Source organism: Tursiops truncatus, chromosome 21 (genome assembly GCF_011762595.2).
Source record: "Tursiops truncatus isolate mTurTru1 chromosome 21, mTurTru1.mat.Y, whole genome shotgun sequence".
In the NCBI taxonomy this organism is placed as follows: domain Eukaryota; kingdom Metazoa; phylum Chordata; class Mammalia; order Artiodactyla; family Delphinidae; genus Tursiops; species Tursiops truncatus.
This window is the reverse complement of record NC_047054.1, coordinates 29,859,802-29,882,855: the sequence shown is the minus strand read 5'-3', so window position 1 is coordinate 29,882,855 and position 23,054 is coordinate 29,859,802. Positions and strand designations below refer to the sequence as shown.

Here is a 23,054-nt window from a genome sequence, read left to right as displayed (position 1 = left end):
AAGGGTGGTGGCCGCAGGACTCGCGTTCCCCTGACAACCGCTGGGGCCCCACATCACGCAGAGCCTGGGAGTGACGAGGGGGTTCCAAGTGGGTGAGTCAAGGTGGGGAAAAGCACAACAGCCTTTTAAGTATGCTGCAATGTTAAGATGTCCCCACTTACAGCGGAAAAACAGCACCAACACACACGCGCACACCCTTGCCTGAGCCCAGACAACAAACTGATGGTCTAAACCTCCTCTTCCCCACCGTCTAAAAAACAAAAACAAAAACAAAAACAAAAACATTACCCAGGAGCTTGGGAGGTGGTAATTTATTTGCTTTTTGTTAAGAGATGGGGCCAGGTGCTGGAAGCTTCTAACTCCTGAGAGAGGCTCACTCTAATATTCAAGACTCCGCAGGTAAAGAATAATCTGGAAAGCCACTCGATAAACTGGACAAGTTTGTACTAAGGATGACGAAAGTACTTCAAATTTCCAAACCAGCGTCCCATGCTATTTTATTTAAAAAGAGACCCAAACCCTACCCTCTGAAGGCCAAGGTGACCGTAAGGTAAGAGGGTGGGGCTCACTCATCCGGAGGAGTCCACCCCCAGGAGCCCCAGCCTTGCCCAGAAGCTGAGCCAATGACAGATGCGTCTTCTCTTCTCACTCAGGAGGTGCCCCTGGGTTTGGAACCACCTGGATTCGTCTGAGGCTACATTTCCAGTAGAGCAGAGACCCCTTGCACAGACAGAAGCCCTCCCCAGAGCCTTCTGCTCCAGCCCCAGCAGGCAGCAGGAGCCGAGGAGAAAGGGCGCGTGCTAACAGAGCTAGCAGAGACCTGAACTTCACTCTACTGCTGCCAAACCACCATAATACGCATCTCTTTAGAAATCATTACTAGAGCATTCAAAACACCAACTGCCTCTCTCACGAAGCAGCAACCGCCCACACAGCTGGGAAGCAGATGCAGGATAAAGAAAAAGAGGGAGAATGTTGGGCAAGAGGGAGAGGGGAGCCTCCAGAGCAGGCAGATGCCTCCGGCTCCCGCCTCCTCTGCTCCTGCACCCTAAGAAGAGGGGCAGAAGGAGAGGTGGGGATGCAGGGAAGAGGCCCCAAAGGAAGGCGTAATGGGCTTCGTGGCAGGCAGCCTCCAAGGCAGTGAGCCCCCACCTCCTGGTGTTCACGCCCTTGGACCCGTGTAACCAGAAGGATACTGTGGAAATAACAGAGTGTGACTTCTGAGGCTGTCATAAGAGATGCTGCAGCTGCCGTGCTGCAAGAACACTAAAGCAACCTCACGGAGAGAGGTCCACCCGAGGGGTAAAGAACTGAGGCCTCCCACCAACAGCCAGGCCGAGGTGCCAGCCGTGAGTGAGCTGCCCGACGAGGGGCTCCAGCCCCAGTCAAGCCTCCAGATGACTACAGTCCCAGCCAACGCTAGGAATGCATTCTCACAAGCAACCCCAAGCCAGATCACCCCGCTAGGCTGCTCCCAAGTTCCAGACCTATGAAAACGACGTGAGATGATAAACGTCCAGTGGTTTAAGCTGCTAATCAGCTTTGGAGTTATGTTATGCAGCAATACATAAACAATACCAGACTCTGGGAAATTCTTCTTTCTACACCAAAATAGGGGCAGAGTCCCAGGAGACTGCACACGTCTCCACGCACCTGCCTTTCCTCACCCACACATGACTCACAGGTGGAGAGGGAAGCAAGAGCTATGACGAGTGTGTCCATTCCCTGCTTATTTCTCATGGATGAGCAGAAGCTGAGCATTAAGGAAGCAAAACGTTTTCAATCCAACGGCACTGCTTACCCTATGATGCTTTTTCTTTTTTCCCTTCTGACTCGATGTCTAACTTGTGTGTAAACTTCTGATGTTCAAAACTCTTAAAATACATTTTATACTTCATATGTTATATATGCTAAGTTAACGCATGTGGAAGATGTAATCTGGGCTTCCCTGGTGGCGCAGTGGTTGAGAGTCCGCCTGCCGATGCAGGGGACACGGGTTCGTGCCCCTGTCCGGGAGGATCCCACATGCCGCGGAGCGGCTGGGCCCGTGAGCCATGACCGCTGAGCCTGCGCGTCCGGAGCCTGTGCTCCGCAACGGGAGAGGCCATAACAGTGAGAGGCCCGCGTACCGCAAAAAAAAAAAAAAAAAAAAAAGATGTAATCCCCTGATGATTTTTTTAAAAATTACTATCATTTAATAAGATACTAAAGAAGATGCTTTCCCCCATCACACACTCTGTCCTGGCAACGTTTTAAGGACTTTTATTTCCTCTGATAGGTCTTCTCTTAAGTCAGCGAAGAGAGGGAGATTCATACCTTCCCTGTGAGCTGTATGTGTGATCTTCAAAGCTGAACTTACGACCCCACTGCTGTAAAAGCTGTGGCCTCGATTTCCCAGTTTTTAGACCAGAAATCACATGTGTCCTATCCCACAGCATCACTGTTACAAAATCAAATAAGATGCTGGAAAAAAAATTGCTTTCAATACGGACGATAAATACAGCTGAAACAGAAAGTTGGGGGTCTGTTAGGTCAGAATCTTGCAGTGGGAAAGCTGGAGATCAAGAATTTGCTGTCGTATTTCCAGCAATGACATAGGGCAGAGGGACTGGCTAGGACAATGTCTGCGTCTGCCAAGCAGAACTGCCAGAATACATTTTCCATTTGTGAATTAATGAAATACTCCGTTTGGCTACTATCCTCTTGTGAGTCTGGCCATCATCAATCTAGGCTCTGGGGATCTAATCATGTTTGTGAGAGGCCATAAAATTAGGTTCATGTCCACCCCAAGGTGAGGGTGAGACCTTGAACTCAGAAACGGCAATCCCCTCCTAGGCCCAAGGTTAACAGTTATCAAATCCCCACAGAGACAGCTGATTTGGGTGGATCAACCATGATCTCCCATCACTAAGTCACTAATCTGAGTTTAGAAGACCGTGATGAAATGGCATATACTGCTAGGGCTTCCTATGAACAGTATTATTGATCACTTGGAAAAGGTACTATGACTGCTCTTTAAATGTTTAAATGGCTTTAGACCACATCCATTTTTTATGTGGAACATTAAGTGGTAGCAACGTAATTTTAGCAGGGCTGCTGACACCCCCTGCCCATACACCAGAGAAAATGCCTCCACCACCAGAAGCTATCAAAGAAAGTTATACTGCTTTATTTGATGCTCAGGTAAGCCCCAAATCGGGAAATGCAAATCTGAGGTGAGTTCAATCATTACAATATTTAAGAAGGTCTTGAATTTGCTATTCACCTTAAAAGAATAATACTGCTTTGACAGTTACTAAAATCTTCACTTCCGGCAGGCACACTCTGCCCCTGCCCCCAAGTGTTTTATTCAACACTCTCTGAGTCTCTGCTGGAAAAATGATACTTTTCCCCCAAGAGTACATTGTCCCTGGGTCGAGCACCATATAGAGGTAGAGATGCTCCCTACATGGCTCCTTTACATTGTTATAAATAAAGCAACAGAGAAACATGGCCTGATCCCATTTACTAACTAGTGAGAACCTCCAAGCTGATAGCTACAAACATTAAACCGGTGGGGGGGGGGGGGGGGGGGGAATTGTATCATGTAGCTGAGGTTTTCAAGCCTATCGTTGAGATGTTTTCTCTTACAATAATCTAAAATAGTGCAATATAAAAATTTAAATTGTGAAAAAGCCTATCACATAAAAAAACTGAAAATAAAAATAAAAAGAGCATTAACCTGGAATGCTGTCAAAGGAGCCACATGGGTTGAACTGTCGGACTAGGTAACATTAAGGGTCCTTATTAGTCTCATTACTTCTAGGACATTCTAATAAAGCAATCCCTGCGGTAGGAGCAGGGAAAGGACGTCAAACTAAATCCCTAGGAGAACCACACTCATAGTTTCGACTAGAACATTTCAAGAAGTACCTCATGAAAAATGTTTGCATAATGTTTGCTTATACATGTAGCCCAAAGCCTTAGAATCAAAAATCTAAGGCTCAGATTTTAATAAGATCTCCCTTCTAGGTCTTATATAGATAGTCTAAAACAATCCAATAAAGACATCATATCAACCACACAACCTATACCAACAATACACCACAGCAACAGTCAAATTACAAACGCACAAACACCCAAAGTTACATTAAATACACTTAATGGGCAAAAGTGAAAAGCCTCTATGATTGTACTTGTACTTAAATGATTCCAAAATTCTCCCCATTCTTCCCTAATTTCCTTTCTTCTCAGATCTTTTAGTCAATTGAAAATTAGGTATATTGACAGACCAAAACATTGTTTTGCAAGGGAGACCAACAGCCAGCCCAAACTAGTCTCTCCGTGATGCCTTACCTGACCATTCAGGCCTACAGGAAGGGCACCCAGCGCCCACAGTTCATCTGTTAATCAGCTACAGCCTTGTAGCTTTTTTTAAATGAAGTTTAATTACTTAAACTTTATAATTTTACCAAAATTGTCGTAAGTGTGGATCTCAGTCGGCAAACTCTTCTGTAAAGAGCCAAACAGTAAATATTTGAGGCTTTTGCCCATCTTTCTTTCAGTCTCTATTCCGAGTACTCAACCTGCTATCTTAGTGCAAAAGCAGCCAGACAACAGCGAAATGCACAAGTGTGGCTGCGTGCCGACGAAACCTCATTTATGGGCCCTGAAATCTGAACTTCCATATATTTTTCAAACAAAATATGTTTCTCCACCATTTAAAAATGCAGAAACCATTCTCAGCTCTCAGGCAGAACAGCAAAAGGCAACAGCAGGCCAGATTTGGCCTATGAGCCACGATTGGCTGATGCCTGATTTAGACTAACCCAAACTGTGTCGGCAAACAAGTCTGCAGTCCCCACAGGCCTCCAGCAGTAGATACCTATGCACTGACCCTGTTTATCTCTCTCCTTCGGTTCTGGAGGACCACAGTGTGTGTCTGGAATATCTAGCCATCTAATCAACACATCAAACAGGGTAGTTTTGTTCCAAGGGCATAGAGAGCTTCAGCGTGAATTAAAATTCCCTCTCTCAAAGAAAGGTAACAACCTGTAAATAAAGGGATGTGTGTGTGTGTGTTGAGGGGAGGTGTCAATTAACAGAGGACAGCCACTGCAGCTTTCGCTTTTATGACCCGAAACACTGGACAAAACCACAGTCCATAGCACCAAAAAAACCCAAACAACAAAAAACAGATGAACTTGAGATTGTGCCTTTCAAAAGTCCTTTCCTAGGTGATGTCTCCTTACTGATACATCTCCCAGCAAAGAGAAAGAGTTAACACCAGCAATTTAAACACCCTTTGCGGAGGAAGGCAGACAGACAGCAAACACAGAGCTATCAGCCCAAGCACTATAGCCACATTCTGGTACATTCAAGAAACTTCTTGGCCTACAGTTTTATTTTAACAGTTAGTCTGAAACCGGCTTCTATCTGTGGCTTAAAAAAGCCGTACAACCTCATCCACTGTCTAATTCCTAGTATGGCATACAATCCTGCCTTAAGAAGAGTTATTACAGGCCCATCTCAGGGATACTGCGGGTTTGGTTCCAGACCACTGAAATAAAGCAAGTATTGCATATAAAGTGAGGCACATGCATTCTGTTGTTGTTTTCCCAGTGCATAAAAAAAGTTATGTTTATACTATACTGTAATTAAGTATGCAATAGCATTATGTCTAAAAAGACAATATATATCCTTTAAGTAAAAAGCACTTTATTACTAAAAAATGCTAAACATCATCTGACAATGCAGGGGTTGCCACAAACCTTTGACCTGTAAAAAATGTTGTATCTGGGAAGTGTAGTACCATGAGATACGTCTGTATAGAGTTCAGACACTTTAGGTCCCTAAAAAGCTTCCAATAAAAAAAAAATTAGTTCAAAATAGATGTAGATGTTTCCCCAAGTTCAAAGAATTAGATGGAGGTTGGGATGGAGCCCGTGGGTACAGCACATGGGATGCAGCCACACATGTGAGGGCCCTTCCACACCAGGAAGCCAGGATCTTCTACATATGTTAATTCCAACCCTGACCAGCTAACAACTCATAGATCATCCCCAGAGAAGACAGAGTCTTACATGATCTATACCTGCTGTTGCCCCATGTCCTGAACCACAGAAACATGAAAGACTAACCTTATCAGGAGCCAAATAATCCACAATTTTTGGAGAAAGAGAACCATCCAGGCCCAGAAATTAGACTTAAACATTAGACTCCAGAAACTTTTGTCCACTGATCTCTTTCCTGGTCAGCCTTGTGCTTTGGCTGTATTTTTACACGTACTGTGTATGCATGACAAGGCCATCAACAGGGCTCTGGACAAGGACTGGGTGTTCGGGAGAAGAAACCCTAGAAGGCAGGATACTGCCAGGCTGATGAGGAATCATGCTGTTATCTAAAGACCCTAAATTGAAAGATTTCATAATATGTAGTGGCTGTTTCCTAGGATGTACCCCTGCCATATTCATGGTCCGCAATCATGATCTCCTCCACTGAGCTTTCTTGGTTCATAAACTCTCTAAAAGGAAAACTTCAGGAATTCCCTGGGGCTCCAGTAGTTAGGACTCTGCGCTTCCACTGCAGGGGTCACGGGTTCAATCCCTGGTTGGGGAACTAAGATCCTGCAAGCCGCACGGTGTGGCCAGAAACAAACAAACAAAAGACACAAAAGGAAAACTTCTAGAAAGAGTGAAAAAGAGAGTATGAGCTACAAGTTACTAAAACTTGTAAAAATGAGTCAGTGGCACAGGAAGGACCAAACAATTGGGTCTGTGTGGTTCTGGGGGCCTGCGCCATACTGGCCTCCATTCAATTAGCAAAGAATCTGTCAGGATGAATCAGACTACCAGCTGACAGGATGGTGAGGAAGGGGGCGGCCCAGGCTGAGCAATTCAAAGAGGCTTTCAAACAGCTACTTAACGTGTCTTGTGAGCTTTATTTGAATTTGAGGGGAAGGTCACAGAATAGTTCTCTCAGGCTTTCAAATCTCCATTCTGATCTGCCAATCCTGAGAGAAGAAAAAGGGAAGCTATGAAGCGGCATCTCTGTCACTGAGATTGCTACACAGCAAAGTGCCACACACAAGTCCTCCCACACGCAAACCTGCCTGTTCCCACACGGTCTCTGCCTGAACCCATGGTACAAAGCAGCCCGGGGACAGTCGGGGGAGTTCCAGCAGGGCAGCACGGTATGGAGCTCACCATTAAAGCAAAACCACATCACAAAAAGCTGATATCACTTCCCCAGTAATTCCAGCTCCGTCACGAAGTCCAGCACAGGGAACCTGACCTCCCGTGGCGACCCATGAGGAAGCTGCTAAGCAAGAAAACAGAATCACTGTTGGGAGAATAAATTCATGATCAGATCAAAAACTAGGTAACTGGATAACTGAAAGCTGGCTCTACCTTGTCACTGCAGGTGGCAGTGACAGACACTGGAATAGAAAAAGCATGTGAAAAGGACATCCCTCCTAGACGCCCGTCTCCAGGCAGCAGCCCGCCAGCCTTTGACAAAGGAGTCAAGGCATCATCCCTCTGCTCAGAGCCCTCTGCTGTGGGCTGGACTGTGCTCCTCCAAAAGACAAGCTCAAGCCCTAACTCCCCACACCTTGGAATGTGGCCTCATCCGGAAGTACAGCTGAGCCTTGAACAACGTGGCGGTTAGGGGTTCCGACCCCCGACCACCCAGCACCGCTGAAAACCCTCCACATCAGCGGTGCTGCACCCTCAGATTCAACCAACCGTGGATCGTGTAGTACTCTAGAACATACTTACTGAAAAAAACCTGTGTGAGTGGACCCGCACAGCTCAAACCCACGTGGCTCAGGGCTCCACTGTGGTATCTTTGCAGTAATCCAGTTAAGAGGAGGTCAACCTGGATTAGGGTGGCCCCTAAACCCAATGACTGGTGTCCTTATAAGTAAGCCACATGGAAGACACAGAGACACACAGGGAGGAGCTGGCCATGGAATGAAGGAGGCAGAGAGGGAAGTTTTGCTGCCACAGGCCAAGGAACACCGAGAACTGCTGGCAACCACCAGAAGCTAGAAGAAACAAGGAAGAATCCTTGCCTAGAGCCTTTGGAGGGAGCATGGCCCTGCCAACACCTTGATTTCGGACTTCTGGCCTCCAGAGCTGTGAGAGAATCAATTTCTGTTGCTTCAAGCCGCCCCGTTTGTTTGTGGCACTTTTGAAAGGCAGCCCCTTCCTGTCTCACTCAGGAGGAAAATCAGTGCCTCGTTACGAGGTGACCCAGGCCTCCCCCGACCCGGCTGACTGTGGCTCCCAGAGCTCCCTGCCCAGCAGATCGCTGCAGCCACCCTGGCCTCTTCCCTGGTCCTCGAACATGCTGCCACCCTGCCACCACGCGCCGGCCCACGCGCAGGCTGCTGCTGTCTCAGACCTTCGCAGGTGCCATCCTCTGCTGGAAGATTTCTCGGGAACCTGCACAGCTGTTCCCCTCAATCCTCCTTCAGGGCTCTGCTCAAGTCCCCTGATCATTTGGGCTCCCCCACCCCACATCGGCCTTCAGCGCCTCCTACCCGCCCCCGCTCTGTTCCCCCTTCCCCTGCTTTATTTTTCTCCAAAATCCTTAGGACAAGCTGACATATACATTTTGCTTAAACTCTAAGAGGCCCGTCTCCCTCTGTAACGCTGGCTTGCGGAGATCGGGACTGTTTCACTGCTGAAGCCCAGCCCACTCTGTTTACTGGATAGCTAAATGCATTCGATCAGGACAGGTGAAATTTTACTCAAAACTGGCTGTGTGACAAAAAGGGTTTCTACTAATGAAGCGGAACAGCAATAGCTTCTGCAGATGAAGGGCAGGCTCCAGGCTGGGCTCTGAGGGGCCGGGGGAGAATCTCCCATCTCGGGTGGACTCAGGGTCTCACTACCACCCCTGGTGGAAGAGGGAGCAGTAAACAACTTTGAAACAGCCTCTTAAGCGTCCTCCTCATCTAAAAAAGTCAACTCTTACCTATAATTCTTGTCTCCAGCCACACCCTGTAGAAAGTGAGTTGGCCTGAGAAACGTGTGAAGCCAACGCTAAACATGCCTCCACCAGGGCATCACCACACACAGTTTTGTTGTTTAGGGGCCGAGGGGAAGGGCCCAGCAGGAATGTTCTGATAATGATCATCTCATACTGCAAATGTACAGCCTACTTCGGGAAGAAAGCCTCTGACCACCACATTCGTAAAAAAAAAATAAACAAATAAACAAGAAAACCGTTTCAAATGAGCCAGGAGCTTTCAAACAGCTCCGGCTTAGTAAGGAGATAATCCCAACCTTTGCAAATGGCCCTAAATTAACACTTTTCCTTCCCTCATTAACATTTTCAAACCTTTAAACAAAATAAGGCCAAAAAGGAAAGTCTTTCTTTACCTTGGGTTTTGGCCCCAGGGCCTGCCAGTCCTAGGTGTGAATCACAGGATTCCTTGCAAGGTGATCTGATGGGCGTTTCGGCTTCAGGTGTCTCAAAATTACCTTCAGAATCCGAGCTGCCAAGGGGGAAAAATGAGGAATTACCACTTTCAACGGTATTTCCGACACCCTTTATAGTCTACATATCCGCAAAGTCCAGTATTTTTGCCTAATTTTACAACCTGCGCGTCCTCAGCATGGGCTGGCCTGTGGGAGCTGCTGCCGCGCCCTCCTCGGGCTTCTGTCTGGCCTCCTGTCTCCCTGAAATCTCCTCCATCCTCAGGAGACTTTTTCCAGCACCATTTTTTTTGAGGTCATCCTTCCCTCTGATACCCCAAAAAAGCCCCTTCAACAGACTCCTTTTCTCACAAGAGCCCTTTCCTGGAGGTTGAAAAATTAAATTGCCCCCTCGTTCTAAAAAAATTAAGCCAATATTTGCCATGATGCCTTTTTCTTTGGTAGGCCTCTACCTGTCTGGAACTCACCCGGCCAGAGGCCGAGGATGCTGTCACCTGCCTTCCGCAATCACACGGGTGACAGCTCAGCAGACACCACCATTTCTCACCAGCTGCCAGGAGCCTGTCATCACGCGACCTTCTTTACTAAGGCTGCATTTTCGGGACACAGGGGAACCCCCAGGAGGGCCTGGGAGCGACTTCTTCCCCACAGGGAAGGCCCCAAGTTCCACCGGGTGTGACCCACGACTGTGTGTGTGTGTGTGTGTGTGTGTGTGTGTGTGTAGGGGCGGGGGGCTGGGGGCTCGAAGCTTAGAGAAAGTGACCGAGGCAGACGGGGATGCAGAGACACTGCAGATTCTGGGTTAGGTTCAGAAAGATCATACTGAAACGGGGGGAAGAAAAATACCCGGGAGGACAGAACATCCTGAACCTTCGAAGGCACAGCGGGGACCTGGTTACAGACAGGGACGCAGCATTGCCATGAACACGGTTACGCGGGTGGCGACCACACACACGCACACAGACTGAGCCGCAGATGGATGGATGGATAGCAGCGCGTTTGCATTTTGGCAGGAACGCGTGTACTTGCCTGAAACTCAAGGATTTGGTCTCGGCTTGCGAGTCCTCCTCCTCGGGGTCGCCCTCGGGCCCTCCGGCCTCGTCCTCTCCGGCGACCCCGCCGCGCACCGCGGACCACGTCCATTTCGCCCACTGCACTGGGGACAGGATCTGCCAGGGGCTGAACGCCATGAGCGCGGCTCCTCCGGCTCCGGCTCCTAGGAGGATGGGAAAGGGGAGAGCCCTTTTTCCCTTTCAAAATGGAGGGAACCGGTGACAGGCGCCCGGACGCGTTTCCAGCAGAGGCGCGGATGTGGTTAAACGAGCGCCGTCGGGGGCCCGGGTGGAGCGCTTCCTCTCCTCCGGCTGGCAGCGCCGCTTCCTCCGCGTCCTCTTTCCTGAACGTGCGGCCACGGCGCCCCCGCGCCCGGCGACTCCCGCGGGGGAGATGCCTCTCCTGGGGCCTCCTCGGGGCCCGGGCCCACGACCCCCGGCGGCTCGGCCTTGGCTGCACGGCGGCTCAGCTGCTCCCGGTCCCTGCGGCCCGGCTCCCGGCTCCCGGCTCCCGCCTCTCGGCCGGCTGGGCGCGCATCAGCTGCGGCGGAGCCGCGCCCCAGGAGCCGCCCCCTCGGACCGTACTACTCTCGCCCGCGGACGGGGGCGCCCGCGGCGGCGGCACTTTGAAGCGCGCGCGCCCGCCGGATCCCCCCGGCTTCGCGCCACAGTGGTCGCGCCCTCCCTGCGGGAAGGGGCTTCTCTGCTAAGACCCTGGCCGCTGGCCGAGCACCCGGGCGCCGGGAAGATCCGTTTTCCGTGTACGTGCACGCTGGACTGTGCCTCCTTCCCTTTTTATTTTTATTTTCTCATCTTGCTACTGCGACTTAATGGCGTTAGTGGTACTGGATCGCAGAGAAGTTCAGCCCCTTATTATAAAAAACTCTGAGGCCGCTGTTGACTGTGTTTTCCCCTCCCTAATAGGACGGCGTGGAAGATTTCAGCCTGTTCACCTTCAACCTTCAGATCCCTCAGCAACGCTGCAAGAGTAGCCAAGGGCTGGGATTTTAGATGCTTTGTGGCTCCTCAGTCCTCACTGGTGGAACTGCCGTGGCGAGGTCTTGGGTAAAGGGTGCTAAATTACCCTGTGAAATTAGAGCTTGATCCGTTTCCCATTCTCCTTTTTGAGGCATGACTTCTAAGTGTTTGGTCTCTGACTCCGTTTGCTGCTTCCGAAGTCTGCCAACAGGCCTAATGATTTCAACCTTCAAAATAAAAAACCCTCTGTGTTTGAAGGGAGAGGCAGGGAAGTAGCAGAGCTCTCCTCCGATTTTCTTCATTTTCTATCAAGGGATTCTACTTAGGGATTGCGCCTCTCAGAATCACCAAGGCACCAAGCGAACCTGCCTCAAACAACCAGGCTTCATGATCTCCTTGCCTGGATAAGGCGTTTCTTGTACTACTGTAATTTCCAGAGTTGCACGTTCCCACAGAGACAGCAGCTCCAGAATTTAGAACAAAGTCAGGCTGAAACTGCCACACGGACGTCTCCACTGAAAGGGGTTGGCACAGCAAACTGTTGATGAATCATGACTGTCTTACACATTTGATAACAAAAACAAAAGCAAAAATAACGCAAGATCAGGCGTGGCAGGTAGTCTCACCATAACAGACGGATGGGGGTTCGCCTGCACTCTAGACTAGAGGGCTGGGGTGTCTGGATGCTTTAGAATTCATCCAGCTCCTTCCCAGAGATAAATACAACTGTCTTGACCGTACTGGAGACTACAAAGATGAGAAATAAGCAGGAGTCGTTTTTTTTTCGGGTCTGCATGAAATACGCCACAATACTATCCAACTGGTCATATTTTTTGGTTTATGGCTCACCACACAAACCTTCAGATTGTAAGGTTCCCCCCAAGTTCCTGGATCTGACACGTGTTTTGTTGCCCATGTAAATCTGTAGCTGGCGTATAGTAGGTCCTGTTCGTTCTTCCTCCTGAGCGGTTCTCGAAACTTTTCCCTCCTCTGCATCCCCACTGTGACTGACATAATTCCCACACTCCCTAGTTTTCATAGATCTACTGTAAATGTGTCCAATTGGTTCTACCTCTGAGGGTCGTCTCGGCTGGGGTCACCCTTGCCTGGCTGATCTGTGACTTGCGCTCTAGTCTCGCTATTCCTGCTCCGCTCTCCTCCGACCCTTTGTAGTGGTAGCCATAATCTCTACAGAATTGGTTCTGAACTTTAATATGTCCAAGAATCATCTGGGGCCCCTCTTTAAAAGTCCAAATCCAAATTGCCAGCAGATTCTGGAAATCTGTATTTTGACCAAGTGTCCTGGGGAATTTCTTCCACAGGATAAATTTGGGAAACAATGACCAGCTTGAGCCAACTAACTGCTGCATCAGCAACAATCTCCCTTTTGCCTGCAGTTTTGCACCCTCTTCCCCAACCCCCCCACCCCCCGCCCTGGCCTCCATCCCCATGTCAAGCCCCCAGGCCTTGACTGCCCAAACTTCCTTCCTCACCCAGCGCAGGTGTCTACCCTGGGAAAACAGACTGATTTCTCCCTGCTTTCTACCATCTCTACACCCCGAACATTCAGAGGGACTTCGACTGTGGCCCCTAGGTAGTTTTGAAATAGGGTACCATTAATAGCTACACCAGGACAACAGGCATAAACCAGGACGTCCCAGGACACAAGGTCACCCTACACTTAGCGCACTACATATAACATATTTGTTTACATGTCTCTCCCACTTCTGGACCATAAGCTTTTAAACGGCAGGGACCACGTCATATTCATGATTTATTTTTGTTTCCCCAGAAATCAGGACAGGGCCACACACCCGGTAGGGTGTTGTGTAAATGTGCAGAAAATGAATATTCCAGTTTACAGCGGACCTTCTAAGCTTGGCCAGGGTGACCTAAACTCCTAAAGCCTGACTTCCGGGGAATCAAGGTTTTGAACCAGCGTAGCACAGAAGCCAGACGAGTGATGGCCCCAGCAAGACAAAGCCCCGGCTACACAGCAATTTCTTGAAATTAAAGAGGTAAATGCCCAGATTTCTGAAAATCTCTGCAAACTCCTGGACTTAACGTGAACAGCAATAAAGTAATTACTCTATAGCCTGAATTATTTTTATTGTCTAGAACAAATAATGAGGCTGATATGTCAATTTTCTGGTAACTCTGGTAAAGACTGGGCAATGTTTGACAACCAAGGAAAACCATCATTTTGCTGCTAAGCCCTTAGCTTCAAGGAGCAGAACGTCTGCAAATGGAATGTCTTTGTTTTGGAAGTGACCGTAAGCACAGGAACGGCCCGTCCGTTCTCTTCCTTCCTCTGCTCCTTGGCCTTCACAGAAGCTTTGGATCAATACACCATGAAAATCTAAAATGAAACTCCCTGAAACACTCCACACAGGTGGCCCGGCCAGGCACATACCTCGCCGCTAAGGGATGCTCCAGAGGGGTCTGTGAAATGGGTCTCTTTGGTAAAAAGTAAAATAAAATAAAATAAGATAAAATATATGAGTAAGCAAATTCACACAGGCAAACAGCTATCCCTTCAGTGGCGCAGCTACTGTGCGAATGTCTGGGGGAATGTGGCAGGAGGGGAGGGCGGAGGCAGGGTGGGGCCTGACCGGGAAGGATCCTTCTACTGTTCAGGAGTAGATCCTAACTCAGATTGAACTGGATCTTGCAGTAGGGGGAGCAAACACAAGTCCCTACCTAGATAGTGTGAGGGAGCGACGAGGCCTGGGTGGCAGCTGGAGAACCCTGAGGAGGCTAAGGGGCGGCCCGACCCAGTTCCTGGTGCCCATCTAACAATCTCCCAAGAGAAACCCAAATCCTGGCTTTTATAAGACATCTTCCAAGCTTCCATGTTTGTTTGTTTGGCCGTGTGGCATGAGGCATCTTAGTTCCCCGACCAGGAATCGAACCCGTGTCCCCTGCGGTGGAAGCGCAGAGTCCTAACCACTGGACCGCCGGGGAAGTCCCTAAGCGTTCGTGTTCTTACTAATTTCAATTGTTTTAAACCTTGTGGAGGCCATCGCGGCGCAGGACAAACAAAAGCCACTTTGTGCGCCTGCGTGGCCCACGGACCCCGGATGGGCCGAGGGGAGTCATCACGCTTTGGAGCCAGTAAAAAACACTTCCATTTAGAAAGACCATTCTGGTAACAACCTGCGGGCTGGGATGGAAGGAGTGAAGACTGGGAGACGCCTGAAAGTGCTGTTTTCCCTGCCCCAAGCCGCCTGAAGAAGGCAGACGGCTTCTCCTCCAGAGGGTAAAGAAGCAGAACTGGAATTAGCATCCTTATCTTTCACTCCGTCCCTGGTCCGGGAACTAAAATCCCACAAGCTGCGTAGTGCGGCCAAAAAAATTTTTTTTTATTTAAATAAATAAATGAATAAAGAAGAAGAATTGGAGCTGTGAGCAATCCAAGCACAATTTACAACAGAAGGAAGAGAAAACTGCTATTGTGAAGAAAACCATTTCCGACAGCCAGTGAAATGAGACAGTCGGTGAATTTCTGACCGCCCGTGTGTACCAGATGATGTTCCGGAGAGGATGAGGGTGGGACCAGGGTGGCACTAGGGAATCACAGAGATAAAGTCACCGCTGGTGACTTTAAAGGTCAGGCAGGCAGACCCATCAACTCATCTGTTGATGATCAACTCATCTGTATTTCCTAACAATTGACGAATTCGTTGAGCATAAGATACACCTAATTCAATTAACATGAAATGTCAGATTGATGATGTCACCAAAGGGGCAGGGCATCTCTGAAGGCCTGAGAAAAAGCATGGGCCCATAGCGACTTGAAACGGCCAATGGCAACTAGGATTAGGTGCCTCAGCGGAACCTCGACAGACCATGTCCCCTCCCCACCCTGCTTTTCGAGAGCCACCCTGTCCACGGACTGAGCTTCCAAGACGCGGTGGGGCACTCTGGGCGTGTGCTCACTCCATCAGCCCGATCACTGAGCTAAACACCCTCAATCCTTAACCTTTTTCTACTCGAATATTTAAGTGATGAAGATCTCTAAGATGCAATGATAGGAGTATCTTACATAATAAAGTTTCATCCGATCTCTACAATCATTCTCTGGTAGTGGGGCAGGTTTTCTCATTCTCAGTTTGCCGATGAGGTAACTGAAGCAGAAAGGGCAGCCACCTGCCTGAAACTGCGCCACAGAACTGAACCCTAGTCTCCTACCTTTCAGTACCCTTTCCTTTGCTTTGTATCAAATCGGAAGAAAGCAGAAAGCCCTTGGAGCCCCTTGGTAGCTTGTGGTTCCATCAGCTGGACGGCCCTCTCAATTTCTTGCTGCTGCTGCAGTCCTGACTTCCTGCTTACCTTGCACGGGCTGCAAAGTCACAACTAGGAATACCTCACTCCACCAGTGAAGAGCTGCCTCTGCCAACAACGGCATCTGAGGTATTCAAGTAAGTTCAGGTTACAGTCTTAACCTTGCAAGATCCGATGTTATCCTTTACCTGGAGGCTATCATCACCTAGAGAATCACAATCTTCCCTCCACCACCCAAACACGCCCAAATCAGGGAATTTGTAGAATGCGTTTACACTGAAAATTACATCCTGAAGAGAACCTCCTTTCTCATTTTTTTAAAACAGAAAAGTTGGATTTATGTCCATAGCTAAACTCTTTCAGAGCTCCAAGAAGATTAAAAGGGATTCAGATTGCATCCATTAAAGAGTTGGCCAAGCTCCCCACCTAGGAGACCTGCTCCAGATTTTGCTCTGGTGAACAGCTCTCGTCAGATCCTCTCTCTCATCTATTTTTTTCTGTATCACAAAAACAAAGTATTCTACCCAGTGGCCACATAAAGACTTGTCCCCATTTTCATTTACAAAACACTGTCACCAAGTAGTTAGAAGGTACAGATTGGGAGGGCACTTGGAAAGGGCAGCAGAGAGTCACTGGTAGGAGGATGTGGAGAGAGGTATCCTCTCAGAAGAAAGAATAAAACCGCAAGAAGATTTCCAAAGTAACTGGGAAACCCACTCCACTGAAATCCTCACTCTGGGCACGTGGGGGAAATTTCATCACAGGACCTTGTGTGTTTGTGACCAAAAATCTTCTTGTGTTTCTAAAAGAAAAAGATCAGGGCTTCCCTGGTGGCGCAGTGGTTGAGAGTCCGCCTGCCGATGCAGGCGACACAGGTTCGTGCCCCGGTCCGGGAAGATCCCACATGCCGCGGAGCGGCTGGGCCCGTGAGCCATGGCCGCTGAGCTTGTGCGTCCGGTGCCTGTGTTCCGCAACGGGAGAGGCCACAAGAGTGAGAGCCCGCGTACAGCAAAAAAAAATAAAAAGAAAAGAAAAAGATCAGAAACTAAGAAGCAAATTCCATGACATGATATGCAGCCTACTGTTACTTCCAGCTTTTATCTTTTTATGCTAAAAGTTTAACTGCCATAATTTGGTTCTGAAACTACATGTGTGTGAAAATTTAAGGAAAATACATTCTTTTACATCTCTGTTATAGTACAAAGCAGGGAGAGGGGAAACCTGTCCTTTTTGTGGGTGTTAAAATTTGTAAAAGTGTCAAATATTAACACACTGCTAATAAATATAAGCTAAATGACTAGCTGGATAGGAAGACATAACAATGTTCCAAGTTGGTCAAATTAAATATCGTAGAGACGGCAGTCCTACTCAATTAATTTATAGGTGTAATGCGATGTCCATCAAAATTCTTAGGGGATTTTTCTGAGGATTTCTCAATAGTTTTCAAAAATTTATCTGGAAAAATAAACTGGTAAGCATACTTTAGATTCTTTTAAAAAATGTCAAGAAGGGGATTAGTTATGCAAGATATTAAGACACGTTTATGCAAAAATAGGCATATCTTTGTTCTGTGAAACAGAACAGAAAGCCCAGAAAAAAACCCTGTAAGATATAGGAAGTTGTTATATGATAGAGAAGAGGTTACGATACAGTGGGGAACGGAAGATTACTTAATGGTTGAAGAATAATTGGTTGGCAATGGGAAAAAGCCCAAATTCAACACTTACCTCAGAGCATATACCAACATAAATTCCAGATGGATTAGATGGCTAAATAATACAAGTCAAACCATGGGGAGAAAACAATCTAGAAGCAACAGAATCTGTCAAAGCTCTGTCAGAAGGATGACTGTCCAAACTTTGGAGCAATTCACGAAATCACACACCAAATAAAGATCGCAGATTTTGAACCAGACAGTCTGGAATTCCCAGGGCAGCCCTAGGGAGGTAAACACCTCATAGCCCCCTGCTGCCTCCCAAAGGGAGGTGACCTTGCCTGAAACAATCCACCATAGGAAGACGAAAGCTCCTGAACGTCTGCCTTCAAATTAAAAGGCGAACAGACAGGCTGAGGAAAATAGTGGCAACCCAAAGCTCACACTGTTATTACCTAAGGAACTCGTGGAAACCAGTAAGATCATCCAAACCCAGCAGAGACGTGAGCAGTTATAACTGCATCCTATGTGTCGACACCATCATGAGCGCTTTGCAAGCACTATCTCATCTTAGTCCCCGCCCCCTTGCCCCACAATCTCATGAGGAAGGTATTATTCCGGCTTAAAAAAAAAAGCAGGACAAGTTGGCTACATTTTCAACCTCTAAAGCAGGGGCTCTTGATCTGGGCTTAGTAAGGAAGGACTTGAGAAGATCATGACTTCCTTGAAGTTACATGAGAAATTATCCCTGTGCGTTTGCACCCATCTCTCCCCCTCCTCTTCCCCAGGTACGGTCAAGCTCCACTCCGGGAACGATGCTTTAGGCTGATTACAGATGAATTTTCGAATCTGAAAGAGGTACCAATAAAAGATTCTCTTCCCCCATCAGTTACAAGGAAGTTTTAACCCAGGAGGCCCATACTCAGAGAATCCAGACCTGCCAGAGGTTAAAACAAGAAGCAATGAGCTTGGATGACATGCCACAGGTGGAAAGGAGAGGAGAGGAAGACCCAGCGGGCAGCCCATGGGTCTAATGTAAGCGACTGGTGACCAAAGTGTGACATCCTCGTACCAGCAGCAAAGATGCCGTAAAAAAGGGAGATTTTCCCAGGGATCCCTACTGATGCACAGGAACCTCCTCAAAGACATACAAAGTTGGGCCAGGATGTAAAAGGTGCACTTCACGAGGGGGATGCAAAAGAATAATTGTAACATTTTTCTTTTGGGGATGCTGTCTCTTTTTGGTGTACTTCCGGTTAAAAAAAGAGACAATAAGCCCCAGATGGAGTCACATGTGCTAAGCTCACGGCACCAAACCGAGACTTAATACCTAACCTGACGGCAGAGTCAGTCCCTCCCAGGAATGTGATCTTAATCAGACAGTCTGGAATTCCCTGGGCAGCCCTAGAGAGGTAAACACCTCATAGCCCCCTGCTGCCTCCCAAAGGGAGGTGACCTTGCCTGAAACAATCCACTCTTTGCTAGTTGCCCTTTCCTGCCCCTTCTGTCCATAAAAGCCTTTCACTTTGTGCAGCTCTGGGGAGCTCCCTCCTATTGGCTCCATGGGGTGCTGCCCGATTCATGGATCATGGAAAGGAGCCAATTTGACCTTTCAATGTACTCAACTGAATTTTGTTTTTTAACAGATTTGGTGTCAGTGATGGGATCCCAAGTGAACTTCTGACAGCTTCGGGGACAATGAGAAACACAGGTCTGCTGCCTGGAGAGCCCTCTGAGTTCCCAGTCTTTCCCACCATTTCCAAAGGCTGCGTGTAAATGCTTCTCGGTTCTGAGCTCGGCTCTCTTTGCATTGAGCTCCCAACTAGTTGGCATTCCCGTCTGCGATTCCCCCTTCTGGAAACCCCTTCCAGTCCGCCGTCCTCACTTGTGGTTCAGTGCCCTCCCCAGTCCCCAGTTCCGGGTTGGGAATTGCTGGTGGTGTGGCCAGTCCGCAGTAACGTCTCTTGGTTACGGCTGGTTTGTTAAGGTGCGCATTTGTCTCATTTTGGGTACATAAAGGCTACTGCTAGTGGGAATCTCAGAAGCCAGAAAAGCTGCCAGAATTGGTGGGCATGGATCAAACACTTACAGGCCATTAGGGCACCCGCCACCTAACTCAAAGACTCTGTGTTAGGATAAGGTAGTCACAGGACAGGTTAGGTCCTGACACTAGGTCACCTACCAAGCTCAAGAAAGTTTCCAGGCAGTGAGGTACACTGTAAGGCACTGCACAGTCCCCAACCCAGCAGCGCAACCCTTTTAGTTATGAGTGTGGCTCCAAGAGACCCAAAGGCTTAGCAGAAGGAAGAAACAAACAGAAAAAAGGAATGGGACCTTTACGCTCCAAAGAGTCCAGCGTGCTACCTTTCAGCACAGCTGCTTATCTTATGTCTAAGAACTATAGCTTTGGAAGCTATAAACGCCTACAAAAATGGCAAAATCTTACTAAAGACAACCTAGAATTACAATGAGCACTGTGACAAAAGGTCCATGTAGATAAGATCATTTAAGAAGTGCACTTAAAAAAAAACAAGTGCACTTAAAAGCAAAGGCTCCCAAATCAAAAACAGAATGGGATACCTATGTCCATCAGCATGCAGAAGCCTCCGAAAGGCTTCACAGTTCCAAAATAGCTCCACGGAAAGATTCACTGCAAAACAGATAATGGAAAGCTAAACACAAGACGTACCTGAAACAGAAGTGTGAGACCAACATCACTCGTACTGCTCCCCTCTATTCTCCTTGCAGCCCTCACTTTCTTCTAGTAATCCTCTGTCTGAAAGTCTTTCCATTCTGAAGAGACCACAATACCGTAAACAAAAGTCCACCAATTTAGTGGCCGTGCAGACACCCCCATATCTACTGCTCTCAAAGGAGGACCCTCTTATGGGCCCTTCCCAGAGTTGATGAGTCTCTGAAGAATTTTCTGGTAAACCACTTGAACAGCCAAGGAAAACTAAAATTGAAATGAATGAGAAACCTGGCCAAATTCTGGTAGATACAGGTGCTACACTCTCTATGTAAACTCCACGTGGAACCTATAGATGGGATCCTGGAGAAAGTGGCAGAAACCACCTAAGGGTGAGAATTCTTATCAGAGACAGCTCTTCCAGAGCTGTCTCTAGTACCCGGTAGAGAGAGGAAAATAAAATATCTTTTGTACTGATGCCGAAAACTCAGCCTCGGTGCACTGGTGCTCAACTGAATCTTGGAGACAAAGTTTTGGGTGAAGTAGAAAAGAACAGCTTTACTGCTTTGCCAGGCAAAGGGGGACACAGGGGGCTCATGCCTCAGACACTGTGTGTCCCAACCCGAGAGGATCTGGTGAGGAGTTTTATGGCAATGTTTCAAGGACAGCGTTGCTGATAAGGAGCAGGGTGTGTGCAGGGCCTGCACTCCTTCAGTCTGGCCTTAGGTGCTCTCCTCCCCTTTCTCTGCATCCCCTCCCTTCCCTGATTAAGAACTATTCGAACCTGCCCTTTGGAACTCAGGGAAGGTTATGGGGGCTGGAGTCTATTCCCTACAAACAAGAAATAGGGGACACAGAAAGGCTTCCTTGCCCAAGAGCCTCACAGGGTCCTGCTCGGTTTCAGTACCCTCTTTGGAGATGCCTCTTGAGTCCAAGTGGTTGTTCAATACTGCCAGAAATATTTACTGTTTGTCCCGCCTGACAGCTACAAAGTAGCTCTGTGGTCAGAAACTAGCCAAACTGCAGAGCCTGGTACAAATTTTTTTTAGGCCTTCTTCCCTAAGCTAAAATAAAACTGTGTATCCAGAGGGAAAGAAAAACCTTCTAAAGCCCCTGTAAAAGGATTTATGGGTGGACCAGCCTATGATATCATTTAAGTTGCAGCCCAATTCCTTGAGGAATTAAAAGCAAGTGTCTTTATCTCACATATCTTTGCAAAATCAGAACTCTGGCTCCAGGAACGCTTATTTAGGTCACCTCTTTAAAATACCAACTTAAGGGAGGTACTTCTTATCAGAAGGAAAACAAAAGGGGTAAAGGCAACTGAAAACTTGAAACTTAGGCAACTGAAAAATCCTAAACGTCTTCTCCATAAATATTAATAAAAAGCTTTAGCCATCTGAGCAGGCAACCTTAGATTATTCCTTCTGCTAGAAATGTAATTTGGATCCATTCTCTTTTATAACTACCTGATTCATGGCTACATTGTTAAACAGAAGCTATAAGGTCTCTGTTTGCATCTGTCTGCGTGTGTATGTATGTCTCTGTACATGTGTTGTAGAGACATGCTTTTTCCACCTTCAGATGGTATTACTAAATTAATTTGTAAAAGAGCCCTATTTAACTGGCTTGAAGAGAATTAAGCACTTGTATGTATAAAGGATTCTTAAAACTCTCAGAAATATAATAGAAGCTAACCCAAATGTTTTGCAAGTTCACGTGATCTGAGATAATCTTTGGCAAATAAAAGGTAGTTTAAGTTTTTTGGATTAATTAAAATAGGTATGTCTTTAGAATGATCAGTATTAAAATAATGCCGACATACAACTTGGGTTTATTGGTCAAAGAAGTTCATGTTATCTCTGTCATGAAATATGTCAGCAATAGGGGCTTCCCCAGTGGCGCAGTGGTTGAGAGTCCGCCTGCCGATGCAGGGGACACAGGTTCGTGCCCCGGTCCGGGAAGATCCCACGTGCCGCGGAGCGGCTGGGCCCGCTGAGCCTGCGCGTCCGGAGCCTGTGCCCCACAACGGGAGAGGCCACAATAGTGAGAGGCCCGCGTACCGCAAAAAAAAATAAAAATAAAAGAAATATGTCAACAAGAAAAATAGCTTGGGATGACGGTTGACTTTGTTTAATGTCTTATGAAGTTTTTGTGGTTAGTCTAAACATAATTATCAAGAACAAGTGAATTAAATAGATACAGTGGAATAAAAGTTTTTATGTGAACTTTTGAAATTGTTTCCCCAAATCTTTTCGGTAACCTGAAACCTTAAAGTTTCACTAAGTTAAATTAGATGACAGATAGTTATTAAATATCTAGATCATTTCCAGATAAGATTAAATAATTACTGAACACAGGTTTGTCCATTTGGGGCTTCCTTTTACAGAGGAACTAAAGATACTTGGGTTTATTAGTAAATATGTTTTGTGCTACACTGAAAAATTTACTATGAGAAAGCAATTGTTTCTACAGATTATAAAAAGTATTTACAAAGTTGTCAAGCCACAGAATGCTAATATAAAAGATAGTTCACAGTTGTTTACCTCTTTATTTTCACTAAAAATTAAGGTTTTTTTAGAGTTAAAAATTCTAATATATATAGTAAAATTAGAGCTACTAGAAATAATAAAAGAAACATCTCTGTGTGAAAGGAGAGCAGGATGTGTGTTTTTTGTTGTTTTTTGTTTTGGAGGGTTTTTTTTTGCGGTATGCGTGCCTCTCACTGTTGTGGCCTCTCCCATTGCAGCGCACAGGCTCCGGACGCGCAGGCTCAGCGGCCATGGCTCACGGACCCAGCCACTCCGCAGCATGTGGGATCTTCCCGGACTGGGGCACAAACCTGTGTCCCCTGCATCGGCAGGCGGACTCTCAACCACTGCGCCACCAGGGAAGCCCCGGATGTGTGTTTTTGATGAAAGAAGGTATGAGGAATGGAGGTGCATTTTTGTTAAGGAAAAGAAAGTTTGTCC

General features: G+C 47.4%; 1 protein-coding gene across 12 annotated transcripts in view; it reads right to left on the bottom strand.

The window, feature by feature from the left end:
* TACC1 (transforming acidic coiled-coil containing protein 1) overlaps nt 1–23,054 on the bottom strand; it is a 112,853-nt gene that overhangs the window by 48,176 nt on the left and 41,623 nt on the right. For 3 of the 12 annotated variants that reach the window (XM_073798574.1, XM_073798577.1, XM_073798578.1), the window contains exons 2-3: nt 10,455–10,641; nt 9,369–9,484 (exon numbers count right to left, since the gene is read on the bottom strand). The exons of 1 other annotated variant lie outside the window; for it this stretch is intronic. In XM_073798574.1, the coding sequence (XP_073654675.1) occupies nt 9,369–9,484; nt 10,455–10,615 (277 nt within the window). In that variant the 5' untranslated portion in view covers nt 10,616–10,641. Of the gene's footprint in view, nt 1–9,368; nt 9,485–10,454; nt 12,011–23,054 lie in introns of those variants that run through there. 8 more of the 12 variants (XM_033848719.2, XM_019921454.3, XM_019921455.3 and 5 more) reach the window with 4 other exon arrangements.